This window comes from Scyliorhinus canicula, chromosome 20 (genome assembly GCF_902713615.1).
Source record: "Scyliorhinus canicula chromosome 20, sScyCan1.1, whole genome shotgun sequence".
Classification (NCBI taxonomy): domain Eukaryota; kingdom Metazoa; phylum Chordata; class Chondrichthyes; order Carcharhiniformes; family Scyliorhinidae; genus Scyliorhinus; species Scyliorhinus canicula.
Window position 1 is genome coordinate 75,729,574 of NC_052165.1, and position 23,015 is coordinate 75,752,588.

General features: G+C 50.1%; 1 protein-coding gene across 1 annotated transcript in view; it reads right to left on the reverse strand.

Moving 5' to 3' along the window:
* Positions 1 to 23,015, reverse strand: part of LOC119955097 (fibronectin-like) — a 50,785-nt gene that overhangs the window by 26,996 nt on the left and 774 nt on the right. The window contains exons 2-6 of the mRNA XM_038780969.1: positions 15,143 to 15,328; positions 12,280 to 12,498; positions 7,288 to 7,407; positions 4,904 to 5,098; positions 898 to 996 (exon numbers count right to left, since the gene is read on the reverse strand). Coding sequence (XP_038636897.1) covers positions 898 to 996; positions 4,904 to 5,098; positions 7,288 to 7,407; positions 12,280 to 12,498; positions 15,143 to 15,328 — 819 coding nt within the window. The remainder of the gene's footprint in view (positions 1 to 897; positions 997 to 4,903; positions 5,099 to 7,287; positions 7,408 to 12,279; positions 12,499 to 15,142; positions 15,329 to 23,015) is intronic.

The window sequence follows — 23,015 nt, forward strand, 5'->3', positions numbered from 1 at the left end:
AGCCATGATCATTATGAATAGCGAAGCAGGCTCGAAGGGCCAAATGGCCTCCTCCTGCTTCTATTTTCTATGGCTTGTTCTACACACTATTCAATTTGCTCTTGTCCTTAATAACTCTTAATCAGTCCTGTTTATAACCAAATTACTACCAATTCCTTACTGAAGGTTAAAATTGGTCCAGAAAATCCTCCATTATCAAGCAGTTGGTTCCATATAACTATGACATTGTGTAGATGGAATTGGAAATACTTCCCCCTGTAACTAATGCAGGGAGGTTGATAATTTCATGTTCATGTCGTCTCGGTCAGCACTAAACAGTCCAAGTCATTTCTCCCAGTATCTCCTTAACTGGAGGAGCATTCAAGTTTGAGTCTTGAAGGAAAATTCCTTCCGCTCCCTATTTCCCATCGCGACGCATTCTTGAAACAATGTTCGATCGGAGTAGATTTTCATGCCAGGTTTCTGCTGTTGCTCTGACAACGAAACTTGCTAGTTTCACAAAGGTGGTCGTTACTCACACTTTGACCCTCCGTGCTTTTAGTGACCACAGACGAAGTGAGAGGCTAAGGAGAAGCTAACTTTATTACAAAACAATAATATGTACGCTACTTTTCAGATGCCGACTGGGCCTGAGGTGGTGGTTTCAAACCTTGTCGCCTTCTTTAGCATCAGTTATTAGAGTGTCCACGGGCTCCCCACCCCTCAGTGGGGGAGCTCGGCCTCAACAAGGCTCATGGGGAGGCTAATGCTTCTACCTTGTAGGTCTCATGTGGGTTATAACAATATCCGATTTTGCTTTGCACCGTGATGTCCACAAATATTGAGGAGAATCGTCTGTGTACGCATGACCGTATGTTGTGGAGCAAATCACAAAACAAGAGAAGGGGAAAAGCTCACCAGAGTAGGTCCTGAAGGTAAAAGGCCGAGTGGTCACCAGGCCATCTGAGGAGGTGTTTACCTGGATCACAGTGGTACACACCGTCAGGGAGCCCAGACCTGCAATTAAATTCACATTACTCACCGAGACAACATTCAAAAAATATAAAAAATAATTCCTATAAACATACCTCTGAATTTCTCTGATATCTCCCTGATTGAACCACACAGAATTGGAAGCTCCAATGTTCCACAGATCAGTTTAGTCCTCTGTAGCTCCTCCATACTCTGCTGTCTGTATCGCACAACCCATCACCCCTGTGGTCACCGAACACTGGCTCCCCATCCAGTATCGCCTCTCTTCAAAAATTTGTGAACCTTGTTTTTAAGTCGCTCTTTGACCGTGCCCTCCTCTGCCTTTGTATTTGTCTCCGGTACATAACACTTGAGATATCTGGGGGGAGATTCTCCATTTCTGAGACTAAGTGTTGACGCCGTGCAGGATTTGTGGCCTTTCACGACAGCAAAACTGGCATCGAACCTGGCTTGATTCAGCATCCGTGGAGGGGCTAGTATCAATCAGTCCATGATTGACAAGCTGCAGCCGCACATACACATTACACTCCCCACACACACACTCATCCCGTCCAACAAGATGGCACTGGTTGTGCTGGAGCGTGCCCATGGATCGGCTGGGGCCAGAGGGGGTGGTCTGGGGAGGTGAGGGGGGGACCTATTCGACCCGTGGCCCTAATTTCACAGTGGGCTGTTAGCGGCGTGTGCAGCTGCATGGCTGCCTTGCCGGTTGCGGCAATGGTATTCCGATCCACCCCAATCCCACAACCCAACTCCTGGCCACCCTCCGCTACTCCCCCAGACCCTGGCTGTAGCCCCTGGCCAGCGGCACAACTGGCAGCAAACTATGGCGATGTTGGACACTTTCCGTAACCCCTCTCTCTCCCTCATCAGCCACGACGGCGGTTTCACGATTTTGAAAAGCACAGGTGAACCGCACCGTCGGGAACTCGGCCCGTTGGAGGCGGGGAATTGCAGAGGCCCCAGAGAATACTGGGTCGGATCCGCTAATGACATGCAAACGGTGTTTATTCTACGTGCATTCTGGACCACATTGACGCCACTGTTGAAGTGACGGAGAGTTGCGATTTGGCGTCAAATCAGCATCAATCGTAATTTTAGTGTCCGAACCTCTGCTCCGCCCAATCGTGATTTTGGCATCAGGCAATGGAGAATCAGGCCCCTGGGCTCCCTCTACATCTCCAATTTAGTTGCTTCACCATTAGCAGTCCTTCTACAGCTGTCTAAACATTAGCACTAGAATCTCCTCCCTAAATCTGGCCGTCTCTTTTTGTCTTTAAAACACTCCTTAAAACCTACCTCCCTGGGACATTTTACTATGTTATATGTGTTTTTTTAAAAATATACGTTCTTTTGAGATATCCAACCTCAACGATGGTTTCTGTTACATTCACCTTAATTTCATTGAGGTGATTATCAACTATCTTCAAGGTCAGGATCTGGCTTACTGGAATATGAAATGACTGTAGCCAGTTAAACAATCCTGTAGACAATCCTAATGATAAGGAAGACAAAGTTTCCTGAGGGCACCTGTTCAGTGAATAGGACTGAAGTAGATGTTTGATCCCCAAGACTTCCCTATTTTACTTTTCTTGGCTTCCATCAAGCTCGAGAGTTGAGATTCAATCCTTCATCCTAAAACTCAGTCTCCATCTCCGTTTCCACCTAACTGACCTCTGGCAGAAATTTAAAACATGGACCAGGATCAGCAGAGATAGTCCTCATTTACTGAACACTCTCACCCCCAACACTCAATGTTTGGATTTAAGCCTGATGGGTTTTTTGCCAAATGCTTACATTGCGGTTGCACAGTTACAGATGACAAATCTTTAGAAAAACTGTTTTAAAGGTTACAATTTAAAAAAAAACACCTTGGACTAAGTTTAAAGACTGTTTCAAAATGGCTGCAAGCTACCAGGCAGAATTGTGGATTTCAGACTGGGTCTCTTCTTCTGAGAGGGCAAAAGGCAATCCTTGATTTAATTGTGGTTATATCTGGAAGATAATAAAATTTTGTTCTTGCCTCATTGTAAAGATGTAAAATGTGCGTTGGCCACCAGGACAACAACTAAGAACCACAGGGGAGTAGGGCTGTTTGAAGTGCCAATGCCTGGTTGGGAGATCACTTGTCATTTTTGGTTCTCTGATAATCATCCCACTCAGGTAGGACCCAATCACCGCTTGTTACCAGGCAGAATGCAGCCTTTTGGTCAACCAATCAAACTGAGTCCCACCAGTCTCTTGGATGCCAAAAAGTCTGCGTCCAGTTGTTCAAAAACTTAACACAGTGTATTCTTTGGTAACTTTGAGATCCTCACTTCCTTCACTCGACTTAAAGGTTCATTAAGCATCCATGGATAAAAATGATAACCACGAAGTAAAAGAAATGGGAAATAAAGGAATCCACAGGAAGGGCCCTTAATCTCCACTGCTGTTTGGGCACGGAAATTTCATCTGCTAATGACTCGCTGAAAGAAAGAATTTCTTAGAATCTCTGACTTAAATTGGCGACCTCTTATTCTTAAATTGTGCCCCCTGGTTCTAGTCTCCCCCACAAGAAGAAACATCCTCCCAAGATTTACTAGGTCAAGCCCCTTCAGGATTTTATATGTTTCAATAGGATCACCTCTCATTCTTCCAAACTCCAATGGATATAAGACCAACCTGTTCATCCCAGAGACAATTTGGATGAACCTACTCTGAGCTGCTTCAATGCAATTCTATCTATTATATTACGTTGTTTAAGTAATATATGTCGTTACTAACTGTAGACGATGTTGAAGAATACTTGAGTCCTCGAAGTAAATTGAAAGAATTTATTAAGTAACAACAAAACTAATAAATGAGTTTTATACTTTACTGATCTAACTCGAGCTACAAAGTGAGAATGACTAGCTGTACAAACTGTATCTAAGCTACACGTGGTGGCATCACTGAGATCTCTCTGCTACACTGATGTTCTTCCTCGAGCTTCTGCTGGGAGTGAGAGGGAGATCATGGGCGAAATTCTCCGACCCCCAGCAGGGTTGGAGAAACCTGGGGCCGCCGAAAATCCCGCCCCCATCGTGGCAGAGATTCTCCGCCACCCGGGAAGTGGTGGAGCGGGAATCACGTCACTCCGATCGGCGATGCCCCTGCGGCTATTCTCCGGCCCGCGATGGGCTGAAGTCCCGCCGCTGGGAGGCCTCTCCCGTCGCCGAGGTTTGAACCACCTCTGGTGGCGGCGGGATCGCCGGCGCGACCGGGCCCCCGGGGTCCTGGGGGGGGGCTTGGGGCAATTGGACCCCGGGGGGTGCCCCCACGGTGGCCAGGCCCGCGATCGGGGCCGCCTGATCAGAGAACGAGCCAGTGCCCTGGGGGCACTTTTCTCCTCCGCCGCCGCCACGGCCTCCGCCATGGCGGAAGCGGAAGAGAAGCCCACAGCGCGCATGCCCCGGTGGTGACGTCAGCGGCAGCTGGCCACTGACGTCACCGCCGGCGCATGCGCGAACCGGGAAAAGCCTTTCGGCCAGCCCCGCTGCCGGGCGGCTTGCCTGAAAGGCCGCTGGCGCTGGTTTTTGCGCCAGTCGGCGTGGTGCCAACCGCTCCGGCGCGGGGCTAGCCCCCAAAGGTGCGGAGAATACCACACCTTTGGGGAGGCCCGACCCCGGAGTGGTTGGCGCCACTCCCCTACGCCGGGAACCCCCGTCACGCCGGGTAGGGGAGAATCCCGCCCCTTGTGTGAGCTGTGGTTTTATAGTGGGTCGTGCAATGCCCTCTGGTTGTTGTGCCACAGCTGGGTGTTGTGGTCAACCCCTTAGTTACATGTCTGTCTACATATCATTACACTATCTTTTTTCAAATGATCGTCACTTGTTTGTTGAAAGAAGACCACAGTGAGCTCAGCAGTGTCCAAGGACAGGGAAATCTAAGTGAGATTTGAAATACTTACCGGGTAAAACTAAACTGGTGGCGTTTCCAGGCCGGTAACTTTGCAGCTGGAGGATCCCATTGGTGTGGTTTGTGCAGTTTGTGTTAATTTGGTAGTTGCGAATCACAGCTCCTGGTATTGGCATTGTCATCCATTTCAGTGTGACATTGGGGCCTGTGACATTGGCCCTCACAGCGTGGACCATGTTCCTGAGGTCTGGGGAAGGAGTGGAGAGGAAGCAATAAATAATACAGATAGACGGATTGCTTATTTTCAGACCTTACATAGACCCGTATAATATATATTGTACATATCAAGGCAGGCAATACTCTCCTCTCTGACTCTGAAGGCTGTGGTTTGCAGAGCAACACCAAAGGCTTGAGAACATAAGTTGGGCTGCCGCCTGAAATGACAAGAGACAAATGGCCCGATAATCTGTATTTAGCGGTGTTGTTTGAGGTGAACCCCCTTCTACAGCACCATGGATAGTTCAACATCCAATGGAAAGATCGTAATCTCCGACAGTTCAGCAATACTTCAATATTTGACTGATCGGACTTTTTGACTTGCCACCTTAATGAAGAACTCTATCAGGTTGTGGCCACTGTTAAGAGAGACCGCACAACAAGGTGATTCATTAGCCCTTTCTCATTGCATGTGTTGGAAGGTGGAGACAAAATAATCAAACCGCAGTGACTGCAACATCTCGATGGGTCAGCAACATGTCAGAAGATGGAGGAGCGAGGGAAACATTCAAGTAAGTTTCATTTGCTCCAGGCTTATTTTATTTATCCTTTCATGGGATGTGTGTGTCACTGGCAAAGATCGCATTTTGTTCCCAACCCTCATTGCTCTTGTGGCTTGCTAGACCATTGCAAAAGGGCAGTTAAGAGTCAACCACTTCGCTGTGGATCCGTAGTCAGCTATAGGCCAGACCAGGTGAGGACGGCAGATTTCCTTCCCTTAAGGACATTAGATATTTGAACATTAACCGCCAAACCAAGATGTGCATGGGTACACACATTAATTCCTTCCTACTGTATAGCTGTTTCACTTCCCGCACCAAATGGTGTACACAACAGACTTTCATCTGTCTTCGTGGTGCATTGTTTTTCCGTGGGGCAGGTCACCCAGTCTGTCGCCAGAGGCTTATAGCTTGAGGTGCGCCATTCACATCAACCGTGGCTGACTGGGAGTCGTTCCCACTCTTCAAATTAAAAAAAAAAGTTAAAGTACCCAATTCTTTTATTCCCAATTAAGGGACAATTAGTGTGCCCAATCCACCTAACCTGCACATCTTTGTGTTCTGTGGGTAAGACCCACGCAGACATGCGCAAATTCACACAGTGTCCCGGAATCGGGATTGAACTCGGGTCCTCGGCGCTGTGAGGCAGCAGTGCTAATCACTGCGCCACCATCCCACCCCTGTCTCTCCCACTCTTACTGGATTGGATTTGTTTATTGTCACGTGTACAGAGGTACAGCGAAAAGTATTTTTCTGCAAGCAGCTCAACAGATCATTCAGTACATGGGAAGAAAAGGGAATTAAACAAAATTCAAGAAAATACAAGAAAATACATAATAGGGCAACACAAGATATACAATATAACTACATAAGCATTGGCATCGGATGAAGCATACAGGGTGTAGTGTTAATGAGGTCAGTCCATAAGAGGGTCATTTAGGAGTCTGGTGACGGTGGGGAAGAAGCTATTTTTGAGTCTGTTCGTGCGTGTTCTCAGACTTCTGTATCTCCTGCCCGATGGAAGAAGTTCGAAAAGTGAGTAAGCCGGGTGGGAGGGATTCTTGATTATGCCATGATTATGCCATGATTATGCCATGCCTTGATTACTGCCAGCCATTGGCATGTTGGAAGGATTTTCAGGTTGATACTCAACCTGTTTGACCGTGTTATGAACGCACCTTCCTTGGCCATCAAGACCCGGGGTTGGGACTCAAATCCAGAGCTCCTGGTTCAGAGGCAGGGAAGCTGCCTAGAAGACCTACTGTGCATAATAGTAATGCTGTCTATTGATTATAGAATCACAAGAGAATAGGATGTGTGTAGGATTAACAAGTCCTCCTTGATAAAGTTCAGAGATCACAGAATCAAGAGATAGCTAATCATACAGGCGTTAAAGATCTGAAGATTGGTTGATTTATAAAATATAGTATATATTTTAGAATTGAACAACTAGTATATATAAAAGAGGGTGAGATTGCAGGGCCAAATTTGGTAGCTGGAGAGACAGAGTGAGACAATCACTTGTGATTTATGGATTGATCACCTATCATGTGTACTGAAATCTGTTCCATAGACTCAAGCATCAGAATCCAAACAGAAATCGTTTCAGAATAAAGATTGGCTTCTGTGGTGGTAAAAATAAATGGTGGGGCAGCCTTACCGTAACACCTGGTGCCTGATCTCCTCCAGCCTGGTTTGCAGGTACATGCCAGGTACCCGGAGCGGTCTGTACTACACACTGCGTTTACATCACAACTCAGGTTGTGGCAGAGACCTGGCACTGTAAAATGAAGGAGACACAGGGATATAAGTGTGTTTATATTGTTAAGACCACATGAGAAAGGGTAAATACTGACTCTTCTAATTTACCACTCCAGGCTTGGGTGTAAGTTCGAGAATATGCTTTGCCAATACTGCAGGAGTCCCGCTGTGTATAAATAATTAATCAGACAGGTACAAGAAAAGTTTATTGAACCTATTTCCCAATTTAAAGAAAAAGAAAATTGTAACCCTCATTTATACATCATACACATTCCCTGGGCCTTTACATATGAGCACAGATGGTAGAATACGAGGATAGACTTAGATTTTTTTTTACAGTTCACGAACACAAAAAAAAATCAAAAAATGTATGGTTAACTGTCCTTTGGCTTGACTTTATGGAGTGGTTGCACCTTGCAGCCAATTCGTTCGGTTGTCTTGTTGAGTTTTAACCCCAAAAGATTTGGGTTTGCAGTAGATTTCTCTTCTCAGGATAGTTACTCTGCCACGTCCGTGCACAGTGTTTCCAAGATGTGGAGATGCCGGCGTTGGACTGGGGTGAGCACAGTAAGAAGTCTTACAACACCAGGTTAAAGTCCAACAGGTTTGTTTCAAACACGAGCTTTCGGAGTGCAGCTCCTTCCTCAGGTGAATGGCTACCATTGACACCGCAAACTGCCGGCTCAAAGTGGAGAGGATCTCCAGGAAGATTGCGCATGCAGACACCGACATTAAGTTTCTACAAAGATGCCAAGACAGAGAGCTGGAGATGAGATTACTCTTTGCAGCCTTTCATTGTATTCTTCCAGATCTCTGCACTGATTATCTTGCTCTGGCTTGGTAAACCAGTTCTTAAAAGTCCTTCCGCCTGTATATGCTCGAGGAATTTGATTACTGTAACTGGTGCTGTTATTGTTTTGGAGAACAGGTGATGGCATTCTGGGCAGGGATTCTCCCCTACCCGGCGGGGCGGGAGGTCCCGGCGTGAACCACTCTGGCGTCGGGCCGCCCCAAAGCCAAGCCCCAACATTGAGGGGCTAGGCCCGCGCTGGAGTAGTTGGCGCTCCGCCGGCTGCCGTGGAAGGCCTTTGGCGCCACACTAGCTGAGGCAGAAGGGACTTCGCCGGCCGGTGGAAGTCCGCGCATATGCCGGAGGGTCAGCGGCTGCTGGCATCATCCCCGCGCATGCTCAGGGGAGGGGGTAACTTCCACCTCCGCCATGGTGAAGACTATGGCGAAGGCGGAAGGAAAAGAGTGCTCCCACGGCACAGGCCCGCCCGCCGATCGGTGGGCCCCGATCGCAGGCCAGGCCACCGTGGGGGCACCCCCGGGGCCAGATCAGCCCGCGCCTCCCCAGGACCCCGGAGCCCGCCCGCGCCGCCTGCTCCCGCTGGTAAGGTAGGTGATTTGATCCACGCCGGCGGGAGAGGCTTGACAGTGGTGGGACTTCGGCCCATCGCAGGCCGGAGAATCGCCGGGGGGGGGGGGGGGGTCCGCCGACCGGCGCAGCGCAATTCCCGCCCCTGCCGAATCTCTGGTGGCAGAGACTTCGGGACACGGCGGGGGCGGGATTGACGCCGGCCCCTGGGGATTCTCCGACCCGGCGGAGGGTTGGAGAATCCCGCCCCTGATCTCTGATCTCAGAAACTTTGGGTGAGTTTCAAGACAGTGTGAAACTCAACAGGGAATGAACATAGAACATAGAACAGTACAGCACAGAACAGGCCCTTCGGCCCTCAATGTTGTGCCGAGACATGATCACCCTACTCAAACCCACGTATCCACCCTATATCCGTAACCCAACAACCCCCCCCCCCTTAACCTTACTTTTAAATGGGGTCATTCACATTCCTCAGGAGAGTCGGTTTCCTTTTTATCCCATGTGGGTGGAATGCAAGTTCAGTTTTGTGGCTGGCTAGCAATTCCCCATGGCTTAATAAGAATACAATTTATTGTTTAAAAGAAATTCATAGATTTCACAGAATTTACAGTGCAGAAGGAGGCCATTCGGCCCATCGAGTCTGCACCGGGTCTTGGAAAGAGCACCCTACACCAAACCCACAACGCCACCCTATCCCCATAACCCAGCAACCCCACCCAACACTAAGGGCAATTTTGGACACTAAGGGCAATTTAGCATGGCCAGTCCACCTAACCTGCACGTCTTTGGACTGTGGGAGGAAACCGGAGCACCTGGAGGAAACCCACGCACACACAGGGAGAACGTGCAGACTCCACACAGACAGTGACCCAGCCGGGAATAGAACCTGGGACCCTGGAGCTGTGAAGCAATTGTGCTAACCACTATGCCACTGTGCTGCCCTAAATATCCAGACAGAAAACAAGAAACAAAAATTGTAACATTTTTGTTTTAAAAAAGGTAACAATACATTAAAGGGGCATGTGAGGAAATGGTTCTGCCCTAAGGCAGGCTAAGCATTTTCCTGCACAGTATCATATGCCCTCGCTTTACAAACACCAATTCATTCAATCAAGACTCCATGTTAACAAACTCTTTTATTACACTCCTGTATTATCTTGATATACTACGGAGTGTAATATGTGTTACTGAAACCTTGGTTACTGATGAGGTCTTCTGAATCTCGATGAAGAAAACTCAAACTCGTCCAGTAGTAACAAAAGGTTTATTGAGTAACTTTAACAATAATTGCATGAGTTCTTTACTTTAACATTGATACCAGTGATAAGGTTAACAAGATCTAACTACAGTAACTATATGTAACTCCATTAACCATCTGAACTAATCTGATACTGCACTGGTCACAGTACACCCAAAAGAGAGAGAGAGACCCAATGTGGTTTCTTTTATACCCCTGTTGGTCCGGCCCTCTAGTGATCATGTGGTGCTACTGATTACACATTAAACCCTTATGTGCATGAGATCACTACAGGAACAACTTGATTGTTGGCAAATGGTATAAAACCAACACCATTGTTTCAGTCACACATTATACTTCATTCTCTCAGTGACTTCAAAGAAAATAGGGAAGATATTTAACATGTTGTCGAATGAACATCGTCCAAGATTGATGATCCACCTATCCCTGGCAACACCCACCATCCGCCCCCGCACCCTCAACCACCCCTAATGCTTTCACTAGAATATGCAGCTGAATGGCGATTTCAGTTGTTAAGGGCTGAGCTGGAATTAGAAATGCATTCAACCCAACAAATTGATCAAATCTCAGGAGAGTGACCTCCATATGGGTGGCACGGTAGCACAGTGATTAGCACTGTGACTTCACAGCGCCAGGGTCCCAGGTTCGATTCCCCGCTAGGTCACTGTCTGTGCGGAGTCTGCACATCCTCCTTATGCCTGCGTGAGTTTCCTCCGGGTGCTCCGGTTTCCTCCCACAAGTCCTGAAAGACGTGCTGTTAGGTGAATTGGACATTCTGAATTCTCCCTCAATAACTGAACAAGAGTGTGGAGTGTGGCGACTAGGGGATTTTCACAGTAACTTCATTGCAGTGTTAATGTAAGCCTACTTGTGACAATAATAAAAGATTATTATGTGTCTTTTCTCCTTCCTCACATACTTCCTGGGGCATTGGTCTCCATAGTGATGCTGGGTTCTGGACCTGAATTCTCCGGTCTTTGGGATTCCCTGTTCCCACTGGCAGCGCACCCCCGGTGTGGGGTGGTTTCAATGGGAAATCCCACTGTTAAGCAGGAGTAGTGAATCTCACCAGATGCTGAGAAGCATGCGGCCGAGGGACCAGAGAATCAGACCCCTGCTGTTTAACATTAGGGTCCTATTAGGAAAACGGAGCATGAATAGACAAGACTATCTGATTGCCTCAATTTTATATGAACCAGGATTATTAACCCAATGGCAGATTTGTGAATCCACATTCATATGGATACACAATGATGCTGTTTCTAAAACTGTCAGATCATTTAAACTTCTGGCAAGTTGTGTTATTGAGAGGGAGAAAAAAAGGATTGCCCAAATGCTTTCACTATTCCCCCATATAGAATCACAGGATGGAAGAGAGACATTTGGATCATCATTGTCTCTCAATATCTTTCCAGCCAAACCCATTTTCCTGCTCTTGGCTCCTAGCTCTGTAGGTGATGCCACTTCAAGTGAATATTTAAGTATCTTTTAAATGTGATTTAGTATCTGCCTCGATCGACCTATCAGGAAGTGAGTTCCAGATCAACATCTTCATCATCTAGGTGAACAAATTCTCCTCAACCCCTCCCTCATCCTCCCACAATTGCTTTAGACCCGTGACCCCTGGATATTGACCTATTTGTAAGGAAGGCTCTTCCTAGCCATTGCATTTAGGTCCTACATCATTTAATAGATTAAATCTCCCCTCACCCTCTGCAGTTCCATAGAACATAATCCCTGTCTATCCAATCTTTTCCCACTCCCGAATTTCAATGTAATACCCCCAACTGTGTCCCTTCTTCCCCTGATCCATTCCCAGATTCACTAAATGAGCGTTGGAAACAGATTTAACAGTAACTTTTAGAAGGGAAGTGGATTAATACCCATGAAGGAGGGAACTGTCAGGCTATGGTGAAAGATCATGTAGATTGGGATTAAATTAGTAGTTATTTCAGTGATCTGAGCTGATCAACTGAATGGTCATCATCTGTGCTGTAAACTTCCACAGAGATATATATATGTGATCTCAATTCTCCAGCGAATTAATGATGTATTAAAACAAATATTCAATGGACAATTATATGCCGTGTTCTTTATATGGCACTTGACATGTAAACACAATCTAATCAGTTTGCAATTGTCTTATTTCACAATGTTGTTCCCATGTTTAACCCCGATTCACAGTGTATCTTTGGTTGGAGAGAACCAGACTATGTTGGCTAGCTGTGAGCAAAGAATTAAACAAAACTCACCCATTTCAAAATAAATCCTGAACCTTGTGTTCGGCACATTTGGTCCAGAGTAGAAATGGACCCAGGCGCCGGTGCAATTGGAGAGTTGAAATCTGGTGACGTTCAGGTGTTTCTGGGTGAGTGTTAAACGCTCGTGTCGATCGGGATCTGTTCCACAGCCAAAGGAGATGTAATCGTCCTGGGATTCCACAGATAGTGACTCCACCCTGAATCGGATCCCTGTGTGTGAATAAAAGGTAGACCCGGGTTAGAGGAAGCCTCATTTCTGTAGCGTCTCTGTGCTTCAATCATTGATTCAGACATGGAAAAGATACTGTGCGGGATTCTCCGACCCGCCAGCCCTGTTTTCCAGCGCGGTGCGCCCCCGCCAGCAGTGGGATCCTCTGTTCCGGAATCCGGCCAATGTGGTTTCCCATTGTGGCCATCCCACGCCGTCGGGAAACCCGTGGGCGTGGGTGCCTTGCCAACGAATTGGAGTATCGTGCCAACTGAGAATCCCGCAGACTATTCCCCCCATGCTGTTGGAGACTGACTTGGCTCAGTGATAGTTATCTTTGAGTCAGAAGGTTATGATTCGAGTCTTACTCCAGATAGAAATACATAGACTGCTGCCCAACAACAATATATATATTCACAGAATCATTAAGAAACAAATTATGAGCCTCAGTCTCCTGAGGAGATATTAAGTCAAGTGAATATTTCAAAGAAGATTGGGGTGATCTCCATGGTGACTGAGCTAATACTTATCCCCCAACTGATATAATTAGTAAACTGCCTATCTGGTCATTATCTTATTCCTACCAATATGTGAGTATATTGTCTGCCACAATTTACCATGTTACAATGCTCATTGGTGATCAGGAATCGGCGAGGAACTCCACGGAATTATTTTTGCTCCTGGGCCTAAGGATATGTCTGAAGCGGTGTTATATTTCTTCCACATTACCAGGCTGCTGGGTGGGGTCTGCAGTGATCATTACATCGGTATGTACAGAAGGGGCTGATGGGTAATGGAAAGACCACCAGGAGGCAGCACTGGCGTGTATAAAAGTGAGACGCAGACAGCCCTCCCCCTCTCTTTGTATATTCCCATGTAAGTAATGCCTTTCATACTCGAGGGCTGCGCAAAGACCATCACCAAAGATGCATTTTGAAGTGCAGTCTCCGTTGTAATATAGACAAATTAAAAAAAAATTTAGAGTACCCAATTAATTTTTTGCAATTTAAGGGGCAATTTAGCGTGGCCAATCCACCTACCCTGCACATCTTTGGGTTGTGGGGGGCGAAACCCACGCAAACACGGGGAGAATGTGCAAACTCCACATGGACAGTGACCCAGGGCCGGGATCGAACCTGGGACTTCAGCGCCATTGGGCAGCAGGGCTAACCCACTGAGCCGCCGTGCTGCCCTAATACCGACAAAGATGGCAGCAAATGTGAGCATAGATGCTCCTATTAATATCAGTGAGATTAAAGGCCAGATAATCTGCTGTTGGCAATGGTGTTTTTTTTTTAAATTTAGGGTACCCAATTATTTTTTCCAATTAAGGGGCAATTTAGCGTGGCCAATCCACCTATCCTGAAGATCTTTTGGGTTGTGGGGGCAAATCCCACGCAGACACGGGGAGAATGTGCAAACTCTACACGGACCGTGACCCAGGGCCGGGAATCGAACCCGGGTCCTCAGCGCTGTAGGCAACACTGCTAACCACTGTGCCACCGCGCTGCCCGCAATGGTGTTGGACATTAAGGATCAACTGCTTGGAGTGTGACTGGAGTCATGTGTAGGCCAGAACAGGCAGCTTCCCATCCCTGAAGGACATTTAACTGAGCTCCTGTCATCCTTAGGTGAATGGAATAGATCCCATGGCAATATTTCAAAGTAACACAGAGGAGTAGCCCCAGGTTCCTGGACAACATTTGTCCCTTTTCACCATCATTAAAACAGATTCAACAGTAACTTCTCTCACTGTTCTTTGTGAGATCATGCTGTGCACTCGTCATTTTCTGTCATCCACCTTATACCAGTGACTACACTTGAAAAGTATAGCTGCAAATTGCTTTGGGATGTTTTGAGGTCATGCTAGGTTTTATATAAACAGAGGAGTGTTCAGGTGGTGTGGCGAGACATTTTTAACTTTGCAACGTCACCTCATCTCAGGCAATCAATCACAGGCATTTACTTTTGAAAATGTTCCTCTCCCCTGCAGGATCATGTGCTGTCCCACTTGTCGAACTGGAGCGGCAGCTGTGAGTTCCTGTGAGGTGGGCAAACCTATATTGGCAGAAATGCCACCCTGAGCCAACCGATATGATGATAATGATCCTACCCTGGAAAACCAGCTCAGTCAGGCCAGGTTCCAAATACCGCCCCCACTCCCCCCATCTCGCCCCGATTCCTGATGGAGTTAAATTTGTGTTGCTAATCCTCCCAGTTAGTCCCAGATTGAAAGATTCATCCCCTGGACAATGCTGTGAGAAAGGCAGAAGGAATAAAAGTGAGGGAATAAAGTTTGACTGACGATGCACAGGAGGGTATCAGTGAATAGTATGAATGTGTCACACGTGTGTTTAAACTGGTAAAGATCAGGCGATGAGTCGAGTGTTGTCTGGAGAGCAGAGGATTGTGGGTCTTTCTGACGCAGCGACTGTTGTGACGATTCAGCGGTGACAAAAGCATGTCGGGAAGAGAATGGGAGGGGTGGCCATGTGATCGAACCTCCCAGAATGTAATTGAAGTAGCCTTTGACCAATCCTGGTCAAACTGAGAACCAGCTCACACTTTTCCCTCCCAAGAGTCTGCCCTCTGGTGAGTGGATGGTGCAGCAGTTCAATGTCACTACTAAATGGGGTTTGCCATTACCTTTATATTGTCGAGTGGAGTTAGACAGCTGAGCCATGTTGAAGAACCAGTACATGTCTGCACTGTTCTGGTACAGACTCGGGAAGTTATTGGACACAATAAAACCAGAAACACAGGGACAGGGATTCCCGGAAAGAGCCGGCTGATTCGCTGTTCCTGGTATAATTTCTGGTGGGCAAAAGCAACCTGTAAACAGAGAAAGAAAGAAAGAACTGGTTCAGAAAACACGGACCCTTTGTAATAGTCCTAGCTGCTCTCTCCTATATTCTACTGCAGTGATTTAAACTTCACCAAAACAACTATTTCCCCAAGAGCCAGACCACAAGTACAAGCACAATAGGCAACTTGATTTCAAACTAACACTCCGCGAAACCCACGTTCCTCAAACATGGTGTTGCAAGCGTGAAACACTCTTGACATTGTACCCTCTCTTTGTGACGCTTTTCTACTGGACGCTCAATTTCTGGTCCCCTGCTCTGGAGACAGCTGTGTTTCACGCTTATATGGCAAGTTTGAAGTAATCCTCCCTTCTGTAAGCTTCCTGTGTTTGCCTTTCCAATCAGACACCAAACACTGACTTGATGAGACCCAATGCTTCACCCTGGATGTTACCAATGGCATCCCCACCAGGAAATTGCTCCCTCTACTGGACACAAATGGACCGAGTTGCACAAAGTTTCTGGTTATATTTAGACAATGTCTCCCAAACCTTTTCCAATTGTGCCACCATTTCAAAGATTGGAAATTGTCCTGACTCCTCAGTAGGAGCTGTGAGGGGGGGGGGGGGGGGGGGGGGGGAAGAGGCCTGTGAGAGGAGGGGATAGCACTTAATCCTCAGGGATGTCTTTATAAACCTACCTTTCCACTGGCTATTTTGTAGCAGGAGGCAGGCTTCAAATATTGGTCATTTCGTCCATGCCCACCTGGTAAAAGGTGAGGATTTAAAGGAGCCACGCACCTGGTAAAAGGTGAGGATTTAAAGGAGCCATGCACCTGGTAAAAGGTGAGGATTTAAAGGAGCCATACACCTGGTAAAAGGTGAGGATTTAAAGGAGCCACGCACCTGGTAACATTCAGGCCGAGCTCAATGTTAGCCATCGCTGCACTGGAACACATGAGCCCAGTATCCCGTCAGAGTGGTCATCGCCAGTTTGGGAAGCCCTGTACTAGAGCTTCTTAAGAAAAAGGCCACATTAAAATTCAGCTGGCTTCAATCAGATCTAATATCCGCAAGCGGAAATCGTGAGCTTTGCTCCTTTCAGGGAAGATCAAAAGCTGCTGGAGTTTTACCCATTTGGAAACAGAATAAGTTGGCATGGAGGATGTAAGGACAGGTAAATGAATCGCCTGTGAGGGGTTATGGAGGATGCTTGAGGGAATTAGGTGACATGGGTGCGCACGGATGGGTCGTGGGGTGTAAGACCATAAGACCATAAGACATAGGAGTGGAAGTAAGGCCATTCGGCCCATCGAGTCCACTCCACCATTCAATCATGGTTGATTTCAACTCCATTTACCCGCTCTCTCCCCATAGCCCTTAATTCCTCGAGAAATCAAGAATTTTCAATTTCTGTCTTAAAGACACTCAATGTCGACTTCCGGTTGCGGCTATGACCAGCTAAGTCGCACGTTTGGCTGCTCCTGTGAGGAAGGTGTTTTCGGGCCGATTGGAGGGCCCCTAACGGCGCTGGAACGGCAATTCCCGGTGGGGGAAGGTCCCCAGAGGAGAACCCTGAAAAATTTATGGTCGTTACCCGAAGTGGGGCAGGAAAAAAAGCGGCAGCAGCTCCCCGAAAAAAGCGGGGGAAGAAATCCAAAATGGCGGCCGGCGGCGCACCCGAGGACTGGAGGAAATGGGCGGAGGAGCAGCAGGCCGTTCTCCTGCGCTTCTTCACGGAGCTGAAAGTGGAGCTGCTGGAGTCGATGAACGCGACGACCACCAGGCTGATGGGGGCACAGGCGACCCAAGAGGCGTCAATTCGGGAGCTGCAGCAGGAGATGGCTGTGAGGGAGGAGGAGGCCACGGTCCTCGTGGGAAAGGTGGAGGTGCACGAGGCACTCCACCTGAGATGGCAAAACCGACTGGAGGAGATGGATACCCACATGAGGCGGAAAAACCTGAGGATCCTGGGCCTGGCAGAAGGGCTGGAGGGGTCGGACCTCCCGAGGTATGTGGCAGAAATGCTGGGCTCACTGATGGGGGCAGGGGCCGTCCCTTCGCCCCTGGAACTGGAGGAGGCCTACAGAGTAATGGCCAGGAAGCCAAGAGCAAACGAACCCCCGAGGGCGGTGCTGGTTCGGTTCCAGCGATTCAGTGACCGGGAGAGGGTGCTGAGGTGGGCCAAGAGAGAGAGGAGCAGCAAATGGGAGAACTCGACGGTGAGGATCTTTCAGGACTGGAGTGCGGAGGTGGCAAAGCGGTGGGCCCGGTTCAACCGGACGAAGGCGGTGCTGCATGCCAAGAGAATCAGATTCGGGATGCTGCAGCCAGCGCGTTTGTGGGTGACCTATAAGGACCAGCACCACTATTTCGAGTCCCCGGAGGAGGCGTGGGCCTTTGTCCAGGAAGAAAAGCTGGACTCGAACTAGAACCAGGGGATACTTGGCGGTCGTTGCCGCTCTGGTACTTTAAGCTGGACACGTGGCTTTCTTTTGGTTGGATTTTCACTTGGCCGTATTTTTGGACCCTTTTTTTTCTCTCTACCAGTTTTTTCTCTCTTTTTTCTGTTATTTATAATGTTATGTTGGGGGGGCGGGGTGGGGGGGGGGGGGGCGTGCCGGGGGTATGTGTTTCTTGTGGGGTTTTTGGTTGTTTTGTATTTATCGGGGTGAGATCGGGGACGGGGGTGGAACTGAAGATGGAGGGGCGGGGAGGGGCAGGGCGAAAGCGCGGGCTTTCCTCTGGTTTCCCGCGCACGGGGCAGAGGAGGGAGGAGGGTGGGAGTAAGGGGCGTGGTCAGCAAGGGCTCCCTTTCCCGCGCTGGAGCGGGGTCAAGGAGGGATGGTAAGGGGGGGGACGTCCCCCATGCCGGGAGGAGTCGGAGTGTGGCAGGGGCAGCCGGGTCAGCGTAAACCAGCTGACTTATGGAAGTACTATGGAGGGTGCATCGCGGCTAGGAAGGGTCCTAGCCTGGGGGGGGGGAGGGGGGTGGGGGGGGGGGGGGAGGGGGGTGGGGGGGGGGGGAGGGGGAGGGGGGAAGGGGGGGGGCTACCGGGTTGCTGCTGAAAAGGCCAGGGAGGAGAAGTTGAGGACCGGAGGGGTGGGGGGGGGGGGGGGGGGGCGCCATCGCCATGGGGAGCGGGTCAGAAAGGGAGGGCTGACTCGGGGCGAGCAGGTGACAGGATATGGCTAGTCGGCAGGGGAAAGGGGTGGGCTGCCCTTCGACCCGGCTGATCACTTGGAATGTGAGGGGGCTGAATGGGCCGGTCAAGAGAACGAGAGTAATCTCGCATTTGAAGGGACTGAAGGCGGATGTAGCAATGCTACAAGAGACCCATTTGAAGGTGGCGGACCAGGTCCGCCTGAGAAGGGGGTGGGTGGGACAGGTGTTCCACTCAGGACTGGACGTAAAGAACCGGGGGGTGGCGATCCTGGTAGGGAAGAGGGTGTCGTTCGTGGCGGCGGAGGTGGTGGCGGATAAAGAGGGTAGATATGTCATGGTGAAGGGTAGGCTGCAGGGGGAGAAAGTGGTGATGGTTAACGTGTATGCCCCGAATTGGGACGACGCTGGCTTCATGAGGCGCCTACTGGGCCTCATTCCGGACCTGGAGGCAGGGGGCCTGATCATGGGGGGGGACTTCAACACAGTGCTGGACCCCGTGCTGGACAGATCGAGTTCAAGGACGAGTAGGAGGCCGGCAGCGGCAGAAGTGTTAAAGGGGTTTATGGAGCAGATGGGAGGGGTGGACCCCTGGAGGTTTGGGAGGCCGAGGGCGAGGGAGTATTCCTTTTTCTCCCATGTCCACAGAGTCTATTCTAGAATTGACTTTTTTGTATTGAGCAGGAGACTGATCCCGAAAGTACGGGAAGTGGAGTACTCGGCCATAGCGGTCTCAGACCACGCGCCACACTGGGTAGATTTGGAAATGGGGGAGGCGCGAGACCAGCGTCCGCTGTGGCGCCTGGATGTGGGGTTGCTGGGGGATGAGGAGGTGTGTAAGAGGGTCCGGAAGAGCATTGAAAGATATCTGGACATTAATGACACGGGGGAGGTGCAGGTGGGGATGGTATGGGAGGCCCTGAAGGCGGTGATCCGGGGGGAGCTGATCTCCATACGGGCACATAGGGAAAGGAGGGAGAGACAGGAGAGGGAGAGGCTGGTGGGGGAGCTTTTGGACGGTGGATAGGAGATATGCGGAGGCACCAGAGGAGGGGCTGTTGGGGGAACGGCGCAGTTTGCAGGCTAAGTTCGACCTGTTGACCACCAGAAAGGCAGAGACACAGTGGAGAAGGGCGCAGGGCGCGATCTATGAATATGGGGAGAAGGCGAGCAGGATGTTGGCGCATCAGCTCCGCAAGCGGGATGCGGCTAGAGAAATTGGGGGAGTGAGGGAGAGGGGTGGGAACGTAGTGCAGAAGGGGCCAGAAGTAAATGGGGTTTTCAGAGACTTCTATAAGGAGCTGTATCGGTCAGAGCTGCCGACGAGGGGAGGGGGGATGGAGGGCTTCTTGAACAAACTGAGGTTCCCCAAGGTCCAAGAGGAGCTGGTAGAGGGGCTGGGGGCGCAGATAGGGTTAGAGGAGCTAGTCAAGGGGATTGGGCATATGCAGTCGGGGAAGGCGCCGGGGCCAGACGGGTTCCCGGTGGAATTTTACAAAAAATATCGGATTTGGTGGGCCCCGTGCTGGTGCGAGCCTTCAACGAGGCATGGGAGGGGGGGGCTCTGCCCCCGACAATGTCGCAGGCACTGATCTCTCTGATCTTGAAGCGGGACAAGGACCCCGTGCAGTGTGGGTCATATAGGCCTATCTCGCTCCTGAATGTGGACGCCAAGCTGCTGGCAAAGATCCTGGCTACCAGGATAGAGGATTGTGTGCCAGGGGTGATACACGAGGACCAGACGGGTTTTGTGAAAGGGCGGCAGCTTAATACGAACGTGCGGAGACTGCTAAACGTCATCATGATGCCGGCAGTGGAGGGGGAGGCGGAGATAGTGGTGGCATTGGACGCGGAGAAAGCATTTGATAGGGTGGAGTGGAAGTACCTGTGGGAGACGCTGGAACGGTTTGGATTTGGGGAGGGATTTATTAAATGGGTGAAGCTGCTCTATTCGGCCCCGACGGCAAGTGTAGTGACGAATGGTAGGAGATCGGAGTATTTTGGGCTCCACCGGGGGACCAGACAGGGGTGCCCCTTGTCCCCCCTGCTCTTCGCACTGGCAATTGAACCGTTGGCGATGGCACTGAGGGGCTCAGGGGGGTGGAGAGGGCTGACAAGGGGCGGGGAGGAGCACCGGGTATCGCTATACGCGGACGACCTGCTGCTATACGTGGCAGACCCAGAAGGGGGAATGCCGGAGGTGATGGAACTGCTAGCAGAATTCGGGGACTTTTCGGGGTACAAGCTAAACTTGGGTAAGAGTGAGGTATTTGTGATACACCCAGGGGACCAGGAAGAGGGAATCGGGAGACTCCCGTTGAAGAGAGCAGGAAAGAGTTTTAGATATTTAGGGGTGCAGGTGGCAAGGAACTGGGGGACTCTCCACAAGTTGAACTTCTCCAGGCTGGTGGAACAGATGGAGGAGGAATTTAAAAGGTGGGACATGGTGCCGCTGTCGCTGGCGGGCAGAGTGCAGTCCGTTAAAATGACGGTCCTCCCGAGGTTTTTGTTTTTATTTCAGTGCTTGCCCATCTTCCTCCCTAAGGCCTTCTTCAAAAAGGTGACGAGCAGCATCATGAGCTACGTGTGGGCGCACGGCACCCCGAGGGTGAGGAGGGTCTTCTTGGAGCGGAGTAGGGAGAGTGGGGGGCTGGCATTACCCAACCTTTCGGGGTATTACTGGGCGGCTAATGTATCGATGGTGCGCAAGTGGATGATGGAAGGGGAGGGGGCAGCTTGGAAACGAATGGCGAGGGCGTCCTGTGGCAACATAAGCCTGGGGGCCCTAGTAACGGTGCCATGGCCGCTCCCTCCCACGAGGTACACCACGAGCCCGGTGGTGGCAGCCACCCTCAAGATCTGGGGGCAGTGGAGGCGACACAGGGGGGAAGTGGGAGGTCTGATGGAGGCACCGTTAAGAGGGAACCATAGATTCATCCCGGGGAACATGGACGGGGGATTTCAGAGCTGGCACAGGGTGGGCATCAGGCAGCTGAAGGATCTGTTTGTTGATGGGAGGTTTGCGAGCCTGAGAGAGCTGGAGGAGAAATTCGGGCTCCCCCCGGGAAACATGTTTAGACATTTGCAGGTGAAGACATTTGCTAGACGCCAGGTGGAAGGGTTTCCCTTGCTCCCCAGTAGGGGGGCGAGTGATAGGGTGCTTTCGGGGGTCTGGGTCGGAGGGGGGAGGATATCGGACATCTACAAAGTAATGCAGGAGGCGGAGGAGGCATCAGTAGAGGAGCTGAAAGCCAAGTGGGAGGGGGAGCTGGGAGAACAGATAGAGGATGGGACATGGGCTGATGCCCTGGAGAGGGTTAATTCTTCCTCCTCGTGTGCGAGGCTTAGCCTCATTCAATTTAAGGTGCTACATAGAGCCCATATGACGGGGACAAGGATGAGTCGGTTCTTTGGGGGTGAGGACAGATGTGTCAGGTGTTCGGGAAGTCCAGCGAACCATGTCCATATGTTTTGGGCATGTCCGGCACTGGAGGAGTTCTGGAAGGGGGTGGCAAGGACGGTGTCGAGGGTGGTGGGATCTAGGGTCAAACCAGGATGGGGACTAGCGATCTTTGGGGTTGGGGTGGAGCCGGGGGTACAGGAGGCGAGAGAAGCCGGAGTACTGGCCTTTGCGTCCCTAGTTGCGCGAAGAAGGATACTAATACAGTGGAAGGACGCGAGGCCTCCAAGCGTGGAAACTTGGATCAATGACATGGCAAGCTTTATTCAGTTGGAAAGGGTCAAATTCGCCCTGAGAGGGTCGGTACAAGGGTTCTTCAGGCGGTGGCAGCCTTTCCTCGACTTTTTGGCTCAGAGATAGGGTACAGAGGTCGCAGCAGCAGCAACCCGGGGGGGGGGGGGGGGGAGGGGGGGAGGGGGGGGGGGGGGGGGGGGGGGGGAGGGGGGGGGTGGCAACAACGGGTGTGGTGGGTTATTTACGGTTGTAATGCGGGCAAATTTGTTCGCAGTTCATGTTTGATGTTGATTGTTGCTTTGTTTGTTTTTGGGGAGGTGGGCGGGGGGGAGGGACAACGCGCGCGCGAGCTCGGGCGGCGGGGGGATATTTGTTAAGAGGGAATATTTTGTAATATTCTATAGTTAGTTGGGGTAAATATTTTCATGTAAAAAATTTTTTCAATAAAAATTATTTAAAAAAAAAGACACTCAATGTCCCGGCCGGACATTTAGGGAGTGTAGGGAGTGGGTGGGAGGGTTAGTGGAGTGTTGGGAATGGGTGGGGATTGGATGGGTCAGGTTTCTGGCATGTGTAGAGTGTTTGGCCAGTTAATGGGGTTTTGGGAGTGTGTGGAGATATGTGGGGCTAATGTGGTGTGGGAGCGGGTGCGGAGTTTGATGGGGTGTGATGTCAGCGGTTGATGGGGTGTAGAAGTGTGTGGGGATATGGTTAAGGGGGTGTGAAAGTGCGTGGGGGTGTGGATGGGCTGTGGGGAGTTAATGGAGTTTGGGACTGGGTGGGGAGTTGATGAGGTATGGGAGTGGGTGGGTTGTGGATGGGCTGTGGGTGTAGGGCTAATGGGGTGTTGCGAGTAGGT